This window comes from Geotrypetes seraphini, chromosome 4 (genome assembly GCF_902459505.1).
Source record: "Geotrypetes seraphini chromosome 4, aGeoSer1.1, whole genome shotgun sequence".
NCBI classification, from domain to species: Eukaryota; Metazoa; Chordata; class Amphibia; order Gymnophiona; family Dermophiidae; genus Geotrypetes; species Geotrypetes seraphini.
The window spans coordinates 85,294,752-85,312,804 of NC_047087.1; the positions used below are offsets into that span (position 1 = coordinate 85,294,752).

An 18,053-nucleotide genomic window follows, 5' to 3' on the forward strand; every position below is an offset into this window, starting at 1 on the left:
GGCTGCACCTAAGGCTCCCCAGCCCTTTTGACTCCCCCCCTGGGAGCATAACTGACACCGTTCTGCACCCCTCAGCCTCCCCCATAGGGGGCCGTCTCCATCTTTTTTACCATCGATGGGAGGCCATAACCACGGACCTATGGGTCCTTACCATCATAAGAGAAGGATACTCTCTTCACTTCCATCGGGTCCCCCCGGACCATCCCCCAAGAGAGTATCCTTCAAGCTCGACACAGACCGCCCTTCTTCTTCGGGAAGTCCAAACCTTACTTCAGCTTCGGGCTGTCGAGCCGGTCCCGTCAGACCAATTGAACCGGGGGTTTTACTCCCGGTATTTCCTCGTCCCGAAGAAAACGGGCGACCTACGACCCATTCTAGACCTTCGGGTCCTCAACAAGTTTCTGGTCAAAGAGAAGTTCCGCATGTTGACTTTGGCTTCTCTATACCCCCTCCTCGAGCAGAACGACTGGTTATGCTCCCTGGATCTCAAGGAGGCCTACACTCACATCCCCATTCACCCGGCCTCCCGAAAGTTCCTCAGATTTCGGGTGGGAAATCTGCACCTACAGTATCGAGTGCTACCATTCGGCCTCTCTTCGTCCCCAGAGTCTTCACGAAGTGCCTGGTGGTAGTGGCCGCGGCACTCCGAGACAGGGGCCTACAGGTATTCCCATACCTCGACGACTGGCTCATCAAGGCACCTTCAGCCCCAGAGGTCACTTCGGCGGTCTCAGCTACAACCGACTTCCTCCAGAATTTGGGCTTCGAGATCAACTTTTCCAAGTCCCATCTACAACCCACCCAGTCCCTCCCCTTCATCGGAGCGGTCCTGGACACCACTCGACTCTGAGCATTCCTGCCTCTGCAACGCATGGAGTCTCTCCTGCATCTTTGCCAGTCGGTGTCTACTCGCCAAACCCTACCGGCGAGACAACTGATGGTGCTCCTGGGCCATATGGCCTCCACAGTACATGTGACACCCTTTGCCAGACTCCATCTCAGGATCCCCCAGTGGACCCTGGCATCACAGTGGAACCAGGCGTCCGATCCACTAACCAAACACATCTTAGTCACTCCTGCTCTTCGGCAGTCTCTACTTTGGTGGATGACCTCTTCGAATCTATCCAGAGGTTTGCTGTTGCACTCTCCCCCCCATCAGAAAGTTCTCACAACCGATTCGTCGAACTATGCATGGGGGGCCCACCTGGATGGTCTCCGCACCCAAGGATTCTGGACCAATGCGGAAAGACTACATCAAATCAACCTACTGGAGCTCAGAGCCATCTTCAATGCGCTCCAAGCTTTCCAACACCTACTTCACGACATGGTGATCCTCATTCGCACAGACAATCAGGCCGCCATGTATTATGTCAACAAGCAAGGAGGCACGGGCTCGGCCCTCCTTTGCCAGGAAGCTCTACGAGTCTGGGACTGGGCGATACGCCACAACACCTTCCTCAGAGCTGTCTACATTCAGGGGGAGAACAACGTCTTAGCAGACAAACTAAGTCGTCTGCTACAACCGCACGAATGGACTCTCCATTCCAGCCCCCTTCACCAAATCTTCACACAGTGGGGGACGCCTCAGATAGACCTCTTTGCGGCTCCCCACAACTCCAAACTGCCTCAGTTTTGCTCCAGGATCTACACTCCTCATCGCCTCGAGGCAGATGCATTTCTACTGAACTGGGGGAAACGATTTCTATATGCGTTTCCACCATTCCCGCTGATCCAGAAGACTCTGGTCAAGCTGAAACTCGAACAGGCCACCATGATTCTAATAGCTCCTCGGTGGCCCAGACAACCTTGGTTCTCCCTTCTACTTCAACTCAGCAGCAGGGAACCAGTACCGCTTCCAGTGTTTCCTTCACTACTTACTCAACATCAAGGATCACTGCTTCATCCCAACCTGCAGTCTCTCCACCTGACAGCTTGGTTCCTCTCAACGTAACCCCTCACCAATTCTCACAAGAAGTGAGGGAGGTCTTGGAAGCTTCCAGGAAGCCCGCCACTCGACAATGCTACTCCCAGAAATGGACTAGATTCTCCTCATGGTGTGTTTCTAAATCACAGGAACCTCAGCGAGCTTCCTTATCCTCCGTGCTGGACTATCTCCTACACCTATCTCAATCTGGGCTCAAGTCTACATCCATACGAGTCCACCTGAGCGCTATTGCGGCGTTCCACCAGCCCCTACAAGGGAAACCCCTCTCGGCCCATCCGGTGGTCGCCAGATTTATGAAAGGACTCTTCCATGTTAACCCTCCTCTCAAACCACCCCCAGTAGTTTGGGACCTCAATGTAGTCCTTTCCCGTCTCATGAAGCCCCCGTTTGAACCACTCAACAGGGCCCCTCTTAAGTATCTCACCTGGAAAGTGCTTTTCCTTGTAGCCCTTACGTCCGCTCGCAGAGTCAGCGAACTCCAGGCATTAATGGCGGACCCACCATTCACAGTATTCCATCATGACAAGGTGGTCCCCCGCACTCACCCGAAATTCCTGCCTAAGGTGGTCTCCGAATTTCATCTCAACCAATCCATTGTACTTCCAGTATTCTTCCCTAAGCCCCATTCTCACCACGGAGAATCGGCCCTTCACACTCTAGACTGTAAACGTACTTTGGCTTTCTACCTGGATCGCACCAAGCCACACAGAAACTCTCCTCAACTTTTTGTCTCCTTCGATCCTAATAAGTTGGGAAGACCCGTATCAAAGCGCACCATCTCGAATTGGATGGCGGCTTGTATCTCTTTCTGCTATGCCCAGGCTGGATTATCACTTCCTTGTAAGGTCACAGCCCATAAGGTCAGAGCAATGGCAGCCTCAGTAGCATTCCTCAGATCGACACCAATCGAGGAAATTTGTAAGGCTGCCACCTGGTCCTCGGTTCACACATTCACCTCACATTATTGTCTGGATACTCTCTCCAGACGGGATGGACAGTTTGGCCAAACAGTATTGAAAAATTTATTCTCTTAAGTCGCCAACTCCCCCTCCATCCCACTGAGGTTAGCTTGGAGGTCACCCACTAGTGAGAATACCTGCCTGCTTGTCCTGGGATAAAGCAATGTTACTTACCGTAACAGTTGTTATCCAGGGACAGCAGGCAGCTATTCTCACGTCCCACCCACCTCCCCTGGGTTGGCTTCTCAGGCTAGCTACCTGAACTGAGGAGACACGCCCGGATCTCCGGGCGGGAAGGCACCGGCGCATGCGCGGTGCGGGCATCTAGAAACTTTAAGTTTCTACAAGCAACACGTGCTTGTGAGACGTCCGTACCGGGGCTCTGTCTGATGACATCACCCCCTAGTGAGAATAGCTGCCTGCTGTCCCTGGATAACAACTGTTACGGTAAGTAACATTGCTTTCCAGTTGCTCCTGGATTCTGATGATGGCTGGAAATTCCATTTCTCCTGTTGAGATTTTTCTCTTCAGTGAGCTTACAATTGATTCTATTTCTCCTGTTGAGATTCTTTCTCTTCAGTAAGACAGGGGTGTCCGGCTGAGCGGTGCCGGCTTTAGAGGTTACACTTGGGCCCCCCCTTGTCCCTGCCTCACCCTCCCTCCTCTGATAGAGGGTTTATCTGGGTCTCTAGTTTTCTTCTTTCCCTAAAAAAAAATAAAAAAAAAATAGAGACTGCAGTTGCTATCCACGATTGGGTACTCTTAGTAGTACTCACCCTGTTCCTACCGGAGTCTTACAGCCTTGTAAGCTGGGTTGTGAGTATGCCTTTTGTTACTTTGCAATTGCAAGTTATATTTTGTTGGTTGTTGGTGATGTTTGGTGCTTCGGGGAACAGTCGCGTGGTTAGCCGGTTGTTTGCTCTTTTCTCAGCCGCTAAACTTTGGTGAACGGTTCGTTTTTGGCAGCGTATTTTCTTGTTGTGGCATAGGTGAGTGGACTGAGCCCCCGCGTTGTAGTTTGGGCTCGGTTGGAGGAGCGGCTGCCTTCCCGCGCACGGGAGACACTTGGGGGTTTCCTGTGTGGGCGGGGGGGTATCCTCGCATTTGCATCGTGGTACGCTGAGGCGGCCCGTAATTTGGCAGGGGCCGCGGCTGAGGTCGGGGTAATATAGAGTAGAGAGCCCGTGCCTCTTCCGTGGGCTGTTGGATCGCAAGAGTGCTCCGACGCTGGCAGACGCGATGGGGCGTTCTTCTGGTCTGTTTCGGCGGTTTTCTTTCTCTCTGCACCTTTCTCGGTCTCCCTGTTGTTACCTCCCAGTTCCATGAGGCTGGCGATACCAGCATTGGTGTTTTCGCTGGCTCGGAGGAGCACGTCACAACGTGGCTTAAGCCGCTTGCCACGGCGGTGTTTGAGTCTCCGGCTAAGAGCCGCAGTCTTTTCTGAGTAAAAGACTAGCGCTGCTGTTCTGGGGGGAGGATGCCGCGGCGTTCAGTATTTTCTCTGATATCCGGCTTCTATTGGCTCAGCCGTTGCTTCTCGGCCTTTCAGGTCGAGTGCGACGGCAGAAGCTTACAGTTTATCCTGGGTTCATATTGGAGCCCAAGGTGGGGGAATCTCCCGAGTTGATTGAATGGCTGTGCTTCGGTGATCTCTTATGGGATTTTTATTTTTGCAGCCCCATTTGCATGCGGTTTGGCGCTATTCTTCTCCCCCCAGTTTCGGCTTCCCTCCGTACGGGGTTGGTAGAAGCCGTGTCTCACCATAATTGGGTCAGTCGCAGGAGAGGTCCCAGGTTTTTCACTTTTGGGAATCTCTGCATCTCGCTCGAGGTCTCCCATGGGTGACACTATGTATGTTCAGCGATTTTCTTACTTTTGATACCTTTGGGGCTGCATTGACGGTGTCTGGTGGCGCTATTGAACTGCTTCCTGACTTTTGTAGCAGTCTTTGGGACATAGGGGCTATTTCCAATTTCCTTCGGGCATACCTATCTTTTTCTGTGTTCCTAGGCCCATCGTTTGTCTTCCCTGGGCCACCCTGAACTGCATACCCTCTGTCAGGTCTTTCGGCTCTCCCAGGGTCAGGGACCTGTCATATGGGCAAGTCACAACGCATTTGCCTGATTCCTGTTGATTTGATGTGGTTTTCCTAAGGGCAGTAGATACAATATTTTGATTGCATCTCGTTCGTCTTCCCTTTATGGCCCATACGTCTTTTTCGCTCCCGTAGCATGGAGTTAATCCGGTTTTCAGGCCAGTCTCCCACATAGCTCAGCGCTTGAAAGCACGGCATGTATCTTCCAAAGGTCAGGGGTTAAGTCCTGACTATGGTTCCCAAGGACATGGTATTACTCACCTGGAATTCTTCTTCCAGTTCCTGCAGTGATCGTACTGCTGTTTTCTGTCCTCTTGTGTTTCATTCTGAGGGGATCTTGTCTTCTCCCATGGCCTCGTCAGGCTTTCACATGAGGGAGTCATCGCTTTGCTATCAGATCAGGGAGTGGTGTATGTTTTTTCCAGGATGTTTGCACCTTTGCATATTCCTCAGATTTTCAGTTTGTTCATGGAGTGTCTCTGTTTGGTGTTTTTCTTGGAAGTGTTACTGGTCCTCGAGACGGTTCTTGTAGTTCTTGGAGTACCACTGAATGTAGGGTGGCCAAGACGGGAGCATTGGGCAGGCTAGATCCCATGCTGCGGCATTAGTTCTCGGGTTACACTTTTCTGCTGGCAACCTGGGAGGGGATCTACAGTTTCTCTAGGGACTAGAAGTCGGCCCTAGGTTTGCCTGCCTCCCTTGGACCGGCACTTTAGGTCCTGGTACATGCCAGTTCGCCTACCCTTGGATTCACAAGCGTTTTAGAAGCAGTAAGCGGTGGACCGTTTTGGCGCAGCCAGGCGACTCATCTGATTCTTCTTGACTGCCTGCTTGGTTAGAACAAATTCCAGTCAGGCCATTTGACTGACATGAAAAGGTTAGTTTCTTTTCCGCAATTCCTTGCTCGTACTTTTTCAAATTTGCAGCCCTTTTTTTCTTAGGTACTCTTTCGAGGTACTTCGGGATGTTATTTTTGGTTCATATAGGAGGGCCAGGGGCTTCTTTCCGGAGACGGGGACGTTGCGTCTCGGTCTCAGAGTGGATTTATTCGTCTCTTGTCTGGTCTAAGAGTATGGGATTCTAGACAGTTTCTAGGTTTCTTTTTTGCTAACTCACTGGGAACTTCGGCTTGCTACTCCCTTCTGCTACTAAAGCTGTTGCTTTAGTTTCAGTTGTTCCCAGTATCTCTGAGATCCATTTATTTAGGATGCTCCTCCTGCTTCGCTCTGGGAGATAGGATGGCTCAGGGCGATGTCGCTCTTAGAGACTTGCCTCGGTCTTTGCTGGACTTGCTCTTGTCCTCTACCCTTTCCGGGCTGTCGGGTTGGGGAGACTTGATGGCTTCCTTCCTCAGCTCCTGGAGTCTGGGCTTCAGGAGGCGACTCCGTACTTGTTCATTCTTCTACTCTTGAGCAGGGTCAGGCTACCTTTCTGGAGCTTCTGATTATTCTCCTGGAATACTGCTAAGGATCCTTTTAGCCAGTATTCGGATGGAAATTTTTCTCTACAGCTTGGGCAGTAGGTGTTGTACTCGGTTAGCAGGGGAAGTTGTTCTGCTTCATTGGGTGGACTCTTACCTTCATCCTCTGTTGGCAGATCCTTTTTTGAATCAGGACTATCTCTCCGCGGAAACTGAACCTGGCCCATTTCTTGGATGTTTCTGTGTACAGCGCTGTGTACACTCTTGGAAGTGTGCAGGTTAGTACTAGTATAATCTTCTGCATCCTGAATATTGGGATTTGTGGCTCAGGCATTCTAGCTCCTTTTAGGGAAGCGAGATCTCTTTGACCTGGACCTCATGGCCCTGTCTCTCAATTCTACTTTTCCTAGCTGCTTCAGCGGGCCCAGGGAGTGGGAGTTAGAAGGGGTTCCTGCATAGCTCCTTTCTCGCCACTGCCTTCTCATTTTCAGTGTTTTCCGCTGGCTGATGATGACTTGGATTGGCCATCTCGAGCTCGCCTTCCGGGCACAGTATGTGTAGAATCCCTAGATTGACGGCGCCTTCCTTCCTATGCGGATCTGATGAGTCTTTCGACAGCTTGACTCGGAAATTTCATGGCTTCTCCGGCCTTACCCGCCTAGGATCCGATCCACGTGGATATTTGTACTACTTTAGTATTTCAACCTAGTTTTTTGGTCACTCTTGGCTGACGTGTACGGGTTATGTGAAGATGGTTGTTTCTTCTCTTATCCAGAGGCTATGGGCATCTCCTGTGTCTTCTGCTTCCGGTTGGAGGGTTTTCCGTTATTGGGCGCTTCTTCAAGTTTGAACCACTCCAAATTTCCTTTTTGGCACTAGTGTATTGCTGGGGACTTAGCGTTCACTTCCCTTCAGCTTCTTGTGTTATTCTTGGCTTGTTACAGGGACTAGGTATATGGCCCTTCGCTGACTTCTCAGTTTCCTGTAGTTCAGTTCCTGAACAAAGTGCGGTATATTCGTGCGCCTCTTAGAAAGCCCGGTTTGGAGTACAATCTTCACGTTCTTCTTCTACGCTTACCGATGGCTTCATTTTAGCCTAGTCCTTTGGGACTCTAAAGAGCTGGGCCGTTCACCATGGGATTCCTTGTGGCCATGGCTTCAGCTCGGCAGTTGCGATGTTGCAGGCCTTGTTCAACGGGGATGCCTATTTCTTATTTCCATCTTATGGGGTATCAGTTCAGATGGTACCACTTTTTCTTTCTAGGGAGGTGTCATCCTTTCTTTTACGTCATGCTCGCTCTTCCTTCTTTTGTCCTGGGAGGAGATAGTGGGAGCAGTGCTTTTTATTCACTGCATTTTTTGAGACGTATGTAGCGTTCTCCGCGAGCTCGGTGTCTAACAACTGTTAGTTGTTTATATCTCCTTTTTGTATTCTTCAAGGGACGCCTCAGGCGTATGGCGGCGTCCGATGCCTACCTCGCTCAATGGGTCCAGAAGGACATTCTTTATGCTTGCCTGCTGGCAGGGGAGCGGGTGGCGTTGGAACTTCATGAACATTCCGCTGGAACAATGGCTGCTTCTTGGGCTCGGCCCAGAGGTGATTTCCTTGGAGGATATTTGTCTCGCGGCTTACTAGTCTTCCGAGAGTGCCTTCTCTCCGCATTTCTGCATGGATGTGCGAGCACATACAATATGGGCTTTTTGGTGCTTCGATTGTTGCTGAGGAGGTATTTGCTTCCCACCCAGGTTTAGGATTGCTTTGCTACATCCCATTGGTCTCTGGATTCATCTGCTGCTGTTGCTAGGGAAGGTAAAATTATGTCTTACCTGTTAATTTTCTTTCCCTTAGACGCAGCAGATGAATCCAGAGCCCCACCCTTTCTGATATTTGGTGGTCGGTTTCTGCGTGTGCGACTTTTAGTAATTGGTTGTTGTTAATGGTTGTATTCTGTATCGGTGCTGTTTCCGATGTATTCTGGGAAAGAAGTTTTTTACATGCTATACCTATTGATGGTCAAATGTGCTTGGGCATGGAGCTATACTGATGAGACAGGAGGAGTGCCAGCCAATAAATACACCTGTTAATCAGTTTCTCTATCTCCACCTGCTGGTAGATGTGAGCTATCCCATTGGTCTCTGGATTCATCTGCTGCGTCTAAGGGAAAGAAAATTAACAGGTAAGACATAATTTTACCATTTTTAGTATTTATATACCACTTATAACCTAAGTGGTGTACATTCAGGTACTCAAGCATTTTTCCCTCTCTGTCCTGGCAGGCTCACACTCTATCTAATGTACCTGGGGCAATGGGGGATTAAGTGACTTGCTCATGGTCACAAGGAGCAGAGTGGGATTTGAACTCACAACCTTGGGGTGCTGAGGCTGTGGCTCTAACCACTGCACCACACACTCCCCACAAGTTAGTGCTCAGGTTTTTAGCACTCTTTATAGAATTGCACCTTATGTGTTTCCTGAAGACAGGGATGAAGCAGATATTTACACAATGCCATGAACTAGGGTTAGCAGCTTGATTTGGTTGTAGGAAATCTTTAGCTTTATCCTCAGGTTTGCTATGTCGTGCCATTCCCTTCACCTCCATGATTTATTATGTATTAACCCCATTGTCTATTATATGTGATGTTTATGGATATGCTGTTTCTAGTATTAGACTGTAGATTGTCATGCTGTTTATCTGGCAAATCTTTGTGCCCTCTCCATTTTACCATATCACAAAAAGTAGGTTTGCAGGACCTTAAATTAATGTGACAATAGTTCTGCAGATTTACTTTAGCAAAACCATAAGTTATGGAACTATAACAATCTTTAAGCACTCAAAAGCAAATAAAAAATTTAATGAATACAAAATATTCCCATGTTCAGCATATATGAGATGTTTCACAGGACAAAAGGTTCAAGTTTTGTTTAGTTGTGCTTGTTCTTATATTAGATTTGTTTTTATTCTTGCAGGGTCCTGGTGCTGGATTCAGGCAGAATAATGGAATTTGATACCCCATCTGTTTTAATACGGAAGAAGGGGATTTTCTCAAAAATGGTAGCAGAAGCTGGGATAAGACAAGATGAAGAGAGTACAGCTGATGAATTCTGAAAACTAAAAACACCATGGGCTGCCTTCTCTGGTGCTCTTTGAGATGCATTTTCAGTTTAGTCCAAGCAAGCTAGAGCCTTGAGGTAGAGAATGTAGTGGGCTACAGCAGGACTTGAGTTGAGCTTAGAATCAAGTTTATTGATTAACTTCCAAAATCATCTTTAAAACACATCCTGAAAACGAACTATTTCCAAACCAGAAGGCAAATGTACAAAGGTATGGGCGGAGGGTCTAATTTTCTGTATTTGGGAAAAATGCTTTGCATATTTGACTTGACCAAGTAGAAATTTTTGACTTTGAAAATGGAATGGAGCTAGGACCTGAACTCAAGTAATATTGTGATTTTTAAATTTTAGCACTGATTCTTTTATTGTATTGAATAATATGACTTTTATATGAATTATTTTCCTACTAGTGTAAGGGCTTGCCAGAAGTGATTATTGTCATTTTGATTTAAAAAAAAAAAAAAAAAGTTGGTTAATGGGATAAATCATCTTAGTACATACTGATTCAAGGCATGATAAGGCAGTACATTATTAACAAATGTACAAGGCATTTCTGTGCATATGAGGTCTGATAATTAAGTTAATGAATTTGCCATCACTGTACAAACAACTCGGTAAGGTTTCATAACCTTGGTATATCAGTGTCTCACAGCTGTGTTTGTTTCGACGTGTGGTGGTGGTGTCTTGCTGAATGGCATTCATTATTGTTGTGTGTCATAGCAAGAATGTCAGAGTTTGACTTAGAAGATAATAAACAGAAGCAGCTATAGTCAGTAGACTATAGCTGCTCCTGTTTATTATCTTTAAAGTACCTTTGGCAGCATTTCAAATATTTATGATTTATTTGGAGTTTGACTTAGAGCAATGAACAAACATTAAATTTCTTGTTAAACTTGGCAAGAGTGGAAGTGAAATCAGAGACATGCTACTACAAGTTTATGGGGATAATGCCAGCAGTGTACAAGTGGAGTAACGTTTTACTGAGGGGTAAAAAGAGAGCCTCACTGATGGAGAGGTCAGGGCGGCCATTGCAAAAATTTGTTAAATTGTGCGTCAAAATTGTTGGCTGACTGTGAGAAGCATAACAGACTAAGTAAACATCGATGGAGAAATGGGAAAATCTTAACTGAAAATCTTGGCATAAGAAAGGTGTGTGCAAAAAGGGTCTCTCATGGTTCTTGCTTCATGGCAATGTACCAGCTCACATGGCAAAGTCGACGAGGGAGTTTTTAGCCAATAAAAAAATAACTGTGTTGGAACACCCTCCCTACTCACCTAATCTGGCTTCAAATTATTTTTTGCTTTACCTGAAGATAGAAGAAATATTGAAAGGAAGACATTTTGAGGACATGAAGGGTAATACGACAACAGTCCTGATGATCATTCCAGAAAAAGAGTTCCAAAATTGCTTTAAAGCAGTGGTCTCAAGCTCAAACCCTTTGCAGGGCCACATTTTGGATTTGTAGGTACTTGGAGGGCCTCAGAAAAAATAATGTCTTATTAAAGAACTGACAATTTTGCATGAGGTAAAATTTTTATAGTTTATAAATCTTTCCTTTTGGCTAAGTCTTAATAATAAAATTGTAATTTATAGCTAAAGAGACATATGATTAAGAAACTGTTTTATTTTACTTTTGTGATTATGATAAACATTCCGAGGGCCTCAAATTAGTACCTGGCGGGCTGCATGTGCCCCCCCCGGGCCACAAGTATGAGACCACTGCTTTAAAGGATGGACTAGACATTGGCATCGGTGTATAGCTTCCCAAGGGGAGTACTTTGAAGGTGACCGTAGCTATATTCAGCAACGAGGTAGCACTTTTTCTAGGATGAATTCATGAACTTAATTGTGAGACTTTGTACAAGTCCCTCTCCTCCCTTTATACATAGAAAACCTTCTTTTTCTCAGCCATGAACCAATACCATGCATACTTTTCCAAGTAGGTAAAAATGGATCTGTTCTTACACTACACATACTTTTGTCTGTTTGGGGGCCAGAGGACAAAGAGCAAAATAACATTGTACAAAAAGTTCCTGCTGTCTCCTAAGAAACACATTTTGATTGTATTTCAATGTTCTGTTACTAAGAAGAGCAGATTCTAGAAAAACAGATCATTAAATCTCAAGAAGTCAAAACAGAGACTGACACAAGGGAAAATAAAGCTAGTTGTTGTTAACGCTAGTTGTCATAATGCTTTTGCAATATTAAAACTTATCCCTTGAATCCGCAAGGGTCTCCCCAGCCACCTCTGTTAACTGATCTATTTAAATGTGTAGTTGATGCAACATTGTGTAATGAAGTAGTAGAAACACTGCAGGGTGCTTATTATAGATATCCTTGAAATAATGGGACCTTTGAGGCACACAAACACATGAAGTACAACCAGATATATTGCTCTTGAGAAGCTGTGATTATTTTAGAGTAATAGGGTTAGCCTTAATATCATAGGGGAAGGGGAATAGAGAAACTAACCCTCCCTTCTACGAAACTACGCTAGCAGTTTTGAGCACAGAGAACCGTGCTGAATGGCCCACGCTGCTCCCAATGCTCGAGTTCCTATGAGCGTCGGGAGCAACGTAGGCCATTCAGCACGGCTCTCTGTGCTAGAAACTGCCCATCCAGTCTGCCCAACAGTCGCATTTATTATACATTCATGGTTAAATAGTCTCTTTTAAAAATATATATATATATATTTCTGGATAATAGACCATAGCAATCCGCCCAGTACTGTCTTTAGGTTCCCACTGCCTGAGTTGCCATTGAAACCCACTTCAGCCCATCCTAACCATCCTGTCACTGGAGCTTCTATCAAAGCCCTCTCAGCTCATCCTAAACCAAATCACCATATATGAGACAAAGACCTTGCAGGATTGCCCTGTACCAGCCTTAGTTTGTTTTATACTATTCATTTTCTAATTAGAGCTCCTCTGTGTTTAACCCGCACTTTTTTGAATTTCATCACCACCTCCCTTGGGAGGGAATTCCAAGCATCTACCACCCTCTCCATGAAAAGAATTTCCTAAACTTACTACTAGGTCTGCTACCCTGCAACCTTAATTCATGCCCTCTAGTTTTACCATTTTCCTTTCTTTGGAAAAGATTTGTTTCTAAATTAATACCTTTCAAGTAGTTAAACGTCTAGCACATCTCCCCTGTCCCTCCTCTCCTCTAGAGTATACATATTCAGATCTTCCAAGCTCTTGGCGCAAGTCTCATACCATTTTTGTCACTTTTCTCTGGACCACTTCAAGTCTTTTTACATCCTTAGCCAACTGAACACAGTGGGGCCTCACCAACGACCTGTACAGGGACCTCAAGACCTCCTTTCTTTTGCTGGTTATGTCTCTTTCTGTACAGCCCAGCATCCTTCTGGCTACAGCCACCACCTTGTCACACTGTTTCATCACCTTCAGACACTATCGCCCCAAGGTCCCTCTCTCCCCATCTGTGCATATCAGCCTCTCACCACATATAGTTCCCTTGGATTTCTACTCTGCACTTCTTTGCATTGAATTTTAGTTGCCAAACATTAGACCATTCTTTTAACTTTTGCAGATCCTTTTTCATATTTTCCACAAATCTTGGGCTCATCCACAAAAAAGGCAAACTTTACCTTCTAATCCTTCACCATGTTACTCACAAATGTATACTGAACAGAATTGGCCCCAACACCAATCCTTGTGGCACTCCACTACTCAACTTTCCTTTCTCCAGGCGAATTCCATTAACCACCACGGCTTCTGTCCGTCAATCAGTTTACCACTTTGGGTCCTAAATTCTGCCCATCATGTTTATTCAAGAGCATCCGATGCAGAACCATGTCAAAGGCTTTGCTGAAATCATTATATCTAGTGCACAACCTCAATTCAGTTCTCTGGTTGCCTAATCAAAGAATTCAATCAGATTTGATTGGCATGATTTACCTTTAGTAAATTTGGAGATTAGCACTATAACTTTATATAATAACTTTTGTGCAAGTAAAGTTGTACATATAGAAATGTGAAACGGATGTCACCTCCACACCCCTTTCTATAGACTCACACTTGTCAAAAATTTCTTCAGTGTTCACCGACCCTCAGAAGTGCCACCACGATACTCAAAACGTTTCACTGTATCCAGCTTCACGCACTATATCTTCACTGGGTCCAACTATTCTAACTGTCTTAGTTAAGTTATTTTTAAACATTTTGTGAACAACCATTTTTAGTAAAGCCATGTTGCCTCAGATCTTGTAACATCGGATTCTAGGAAATTCACTATCCTATCCTTCAGCAACGCTTCCATTATTTTTCCAGCAACCAAAGTGAGTCCCGCTTCATCTCTGCGACAACTTTTGTGAAGAGGGACCACATCTGCTCGTCTCCAATCCCACAGAACCTCTCCCTCTCCAAGGAGTTATTGAACAAATCTATAAGAGAACCTGCCGGAACCTCTCTGAGCTCCCTCAAGATCCTGGGATGGATGCTGTCTGGTCCCAAAGCTTTGTCCACCTTCAATTTTTTTAAGTTATTCATAAACATTTTCTTGCGTAAACAATGCAGTATCCACTCCATTCTCACGTGTAACTTTGCCAACTAATTACAGTCCTTCTCCAGCATTTTCTTCTGTTAACACAAAGCAAAAGTATTTGTTTAGCAAGTTAACTTTTTCTTCATCAGTCTTCACTAGCAGTTTGTAGCTTCTTTCAACCTCACAATCATTTTTTTGCCTTTCACTGATATACCTGAAAAAATTTTTGTCATCCTTTAACATTTCTAGCCATTTGCACTTGCTCTTTCACCAGATGTATCTCTCTCTCAGCTTCTTTCATTTTCATCCTATATTCCTTGCTGTGCTTTTCTTTCACTATGCCAACTCTTTAGCCTTTATTTTCTCCATCACTTATTTGGAAAACCATATTGGTTTCCTTTCTTTTGTGTTTGTTTTCCTCACATAAAGGTTGGTAGCCAATTTTATTGCTCCTTTCAGCATGGACCAGTTTTTCCACTTCTCTCATATCCTCCCATCCTACATGCTCTTTGTTCAGGTACTCCCTCATTTTGCTAAAGTCTGTACATTTGAAATCCAGGACTTTTGAGTTGTGTGGCCATCCTCCACTATAGCTGTTACATCAAACCAAAATGTTTGATGATTACTACCCACTGTTTGATGATTACTACTACCCAGGTGGGCACTCATTTGGACGCTAGATACTTTCCCCATTTGTGAGATCAGCATCGCTTCTTCCCTTGTGGGTTCTGTCACCATTTGCCTGAGGAAAGCATTTTGAAAGGTATCCACGATCTCTGTTTCTTTCCAATTTTGCAGATGAAACTTTCCAATCCACATCTGGCAGGTTGAAATCACCGAGCAGCAGCATCTCCCCTCTCTTTCCCAATTTCTAGATTTCTGCAACCAGATCTTTATCAAGTTGCTCCGATTGTGTCATAGGTCTGTAGACAACTCCCATGTAGATAGAAGTTCCATCTTCTCTTTCAAAGCTATTCATATCATTTCCTCCTTTCCCTAGGCAGCTTGATTTCAGTCACTTGGATATTGTTCTTTACACAATTACTCCTCCACCTTTTCGGCCATCCCTGTCCTTCCTAAAAAGATTATAGCCCAGTATGTTAGCATCCTATCCATGGGAATCACTGAACCATGTTTCTGTGATAGAAACAATATCTAAGACTGCCTCTTAACATCAGGATCTCTAGATCAGTGGTCCCCAACCCTGTTCTTGAGGACCACCAGGCCAGTTGGGTTTTTGGGATAGCTCTAATAAATATGCATGAGAGATTTGCATATAATGGAGGTGACAGGCATGCAAATCTGCCCCATGCATATTCATTAGGGCTATCCCAAAAACCCAACTGGCCCTCCAGGACAGGGTTGGGGACCACTGCTCTAGATCATGAACTTTGTAGCTTAGACTGCATTTGCGGTTATTGCTTTCCAGCTACCTTTAGTGGCACTCTCATTTTTTTGCATAGTTGGGGGGGGGGGGGTTGTCCAGTCTCACTTCCTACTGCATTGCTAAGATTGTTGTTTATTTTGCAGACACTTCAAGGTCTACAGCAGTGATTCCCAACCCTGTCCTGGAGGAACACCAGGCCAATCGGGTTTTCAGGCTAGCCCTAATGAATATGCATGAGAGAGATTTGCATATGATGGAAGTGATAGGCATGCAAATTTGCTTCATGCATATTCATTAGGGCTAGCCTGAAAACCCAATTGGCCTGGTGTTCCTCCAGGACAGGGTTGGGAACCACTGGTCTACAGGGTATATTAGACTTCACCTTCTTCCACACTTTGATTCAGGTATTTTTAATATCACACCTTGACTATTGTAACATTGCATATGCTGGCATTGCCTCTTTAAAACAGTGATCAGACTACTCTGCTGAGCCAAGAAATATGATCATCTTACACTACTATTTGTTAGGGTACATTGGTTAACAATTACATCATCATGCCTTTTCAAAGTTCTCTGCCTAACTCATAAGGCTTACTATGTGAGCCAGTCCCCCTTATCTCACTTCTTTAACTATTCTTTATAACCTTGTTAGAACTCTGCAATCACCTGACTATTTTTACCTGGACCAAAAATGATAACTATGAAAATACAAGACAATCTACTTTTAATTTAAAATATTTTTATATTAATGATAGTTAGGGAATAGCAAACAATGTTATCATCAATAGAATAACCATCATTCATTTTCCTTTTAAGAAAGTCCCATTCTACTCTCCACACATCATAACCAGACCTAACCTTCAAAACCCCCCAATCCCTACTCAACAATCTACTTTTTATTATTTGGCTCTGTATCGTCACAGAGCTTTGGAATAACCTTACTACTCCACTTCGGAATCTGGGTTCCTTCCAACTATTCCGAAAAAATCTGAAAACTTGGCTATTCTCAAAAATGTATTACTATCTTCCCTCTATATTTTTTCTTCTAACCCTTACTACGGTGTTCCCTCTTTATACTAAGTTCTTGTAAAGCTTCTTTATACTATGCAGATGTTGCACTCTTCAAGTGCAAATCAACAAAATCACACAAAAAGCATTCTTTACCATGCGCAACCTTCGCAAAATTAGAAAATTCTTCAACAAAGAACAATACATACTCATAGTCCAATCCCTAGTCCTAAGTCTAATGGACTATTGCAATATCCTCTACCTTCCTTGTCCCACCTACTTAATAAAACAACTACAGACCGTCCAGAACACTGCCCTCAGATTGATCTATTCCCTTGGAAAATTTGACATCACCAACGCCTTCCTAGATTCACACTGGCTTCCACTACAAGCCCGCATCCAATTCAAACTATATTGCATATTATTCAAAACATTAAATGGAACGGCACCCTCCCACCTAAACAACCGCCTAAATAAGAACCTCTCTTCCAGACAGGAGAACCCAGTCCCCTTTCTCCTACCCCCCTTTTAAAGGAACTAAGCGCAAAAAGATGTACGACAACTTACTAGCAACACATGCAGCTAAATTGGACCCCTCCATCACCAACCTACTGACAGCTTCAACTGACCTCAAAGCTTTCAGAAAAGAAATCAAAACCATACTATTCAAGAAATTCATCCTAATTTCCTAACCCCCATTCTTTTCCCCTCTCTCCCCCTCTTAGTATCCTCCCTTCAAAATTGATTTAAACCTAACGCCTTTAATTGTATTCCTCTTCCTGAAAACGTCCAGCTATCATTTTGATGTATTAGGCCCAACATCTTTAATTGTATTCCTCTTCCTGGAAATGTCCAGTTATCTTTTTGATGTAATCCGCTTAGAACTGCAAGGTACAGGCGGAATAGAAGTCATTAATGTAATGCTCCTGTAACCCTTACTATGGAGTTCCTTTTTTATACTAAGCACCTGTAAACCGTGCTGAGCTCTACAATTGTGGAGATGATGCAGTATATAAACTTAATGTTTATCTTAGTTTAAGATCTTGATTATATGTTATTTAATTTTTTTATGTCAGGTTCAGGGATATCCTCCCGTAATGTGAACTAGAGGAGATTTATAGTAATGTAAGACTAAGTCTTAATATCTGTAAAATTGTGTTATTCTTTTATTTATTTCTTCGCTCCTTGAATTATTATTTGTATAAATGATAATGTTTAAAATTGATAAATAAAAAAAAACAAAAACTTAATGTTTAGTTTAGTCGCTCAGAACAATCACTTTCCAAATTTAAAAAAATTCTCAAAACTTTTAAATTTAGCTTTTGGTTATCAGGTAGGGTTGCAGTTAACTGGGCTGACTAATCAGCCTGCAGACACTATCTTTTTATGTTCTTGGTGTGAATTAATGTGTTCTTTTCTGAATTGATTCATTGGATTTTATAACAATTGTAAACTCCAACGACCTGCTTGATGGAATAGGCAGTATAGCAAATCCACCAATCAAACATTCTAGTTTTCTGGATGCCACCATGCACGTGCATTAGACAGATTTGCATGCACTGTGTCCAACATATGCAAATCTCTCTTGCATATTCATGTTATAGATTTTGAAACCCA

General features: G+C 44.5%; 1 protein-coding gene and 1 long non-coding RNA gene across 4 annotated transcripts in view; one reads left to right on the forward strand and one right to left on the reverse strand.

Annotated features, from left to right (window-relative positions):
* The window catches only part of LOC117359556 (multidrug resistance-associated protein 1-like), a 128,267-nt gene extending 117,457 nt beyond the window's left edge, over positions 1-10,810 (forward strand). For all 3 annotated transcript variants that reach the window (XM_033942530.1, XM_033942531.1, XM_033942532.1), the window contains one exon: positions 9,388-10,810. In XM_033942530.1, coding sequence (XP_033798421.1) covers positions 9,388-9,526 — 139 coding nt within the window. In that variant the 3' untranslated portion in view covers positions 9,527-10,810. The remainder of the gene's footprint in view (positions 1-9,387) is intronic.
* A 4,157-nt stretch (positions 10,811-14,967) lies between these two features.
* LOC117358703 lies at positions 14,968-15,511 on the reverse strand. Its single transcript, XR_004539061.1, has 2 exons — positions 15,412-15,511; positions 14,968-15,222 (listed from the first exon to the last, which is right to left on the reverse strand). It is a non-coding gene; the product is annotated as an uncharacterized LOC117358703 (long non-coding RNA).
* Between the last annotated feature and the right edge of the window lie 2,542 nt (positions 15,512-18,053).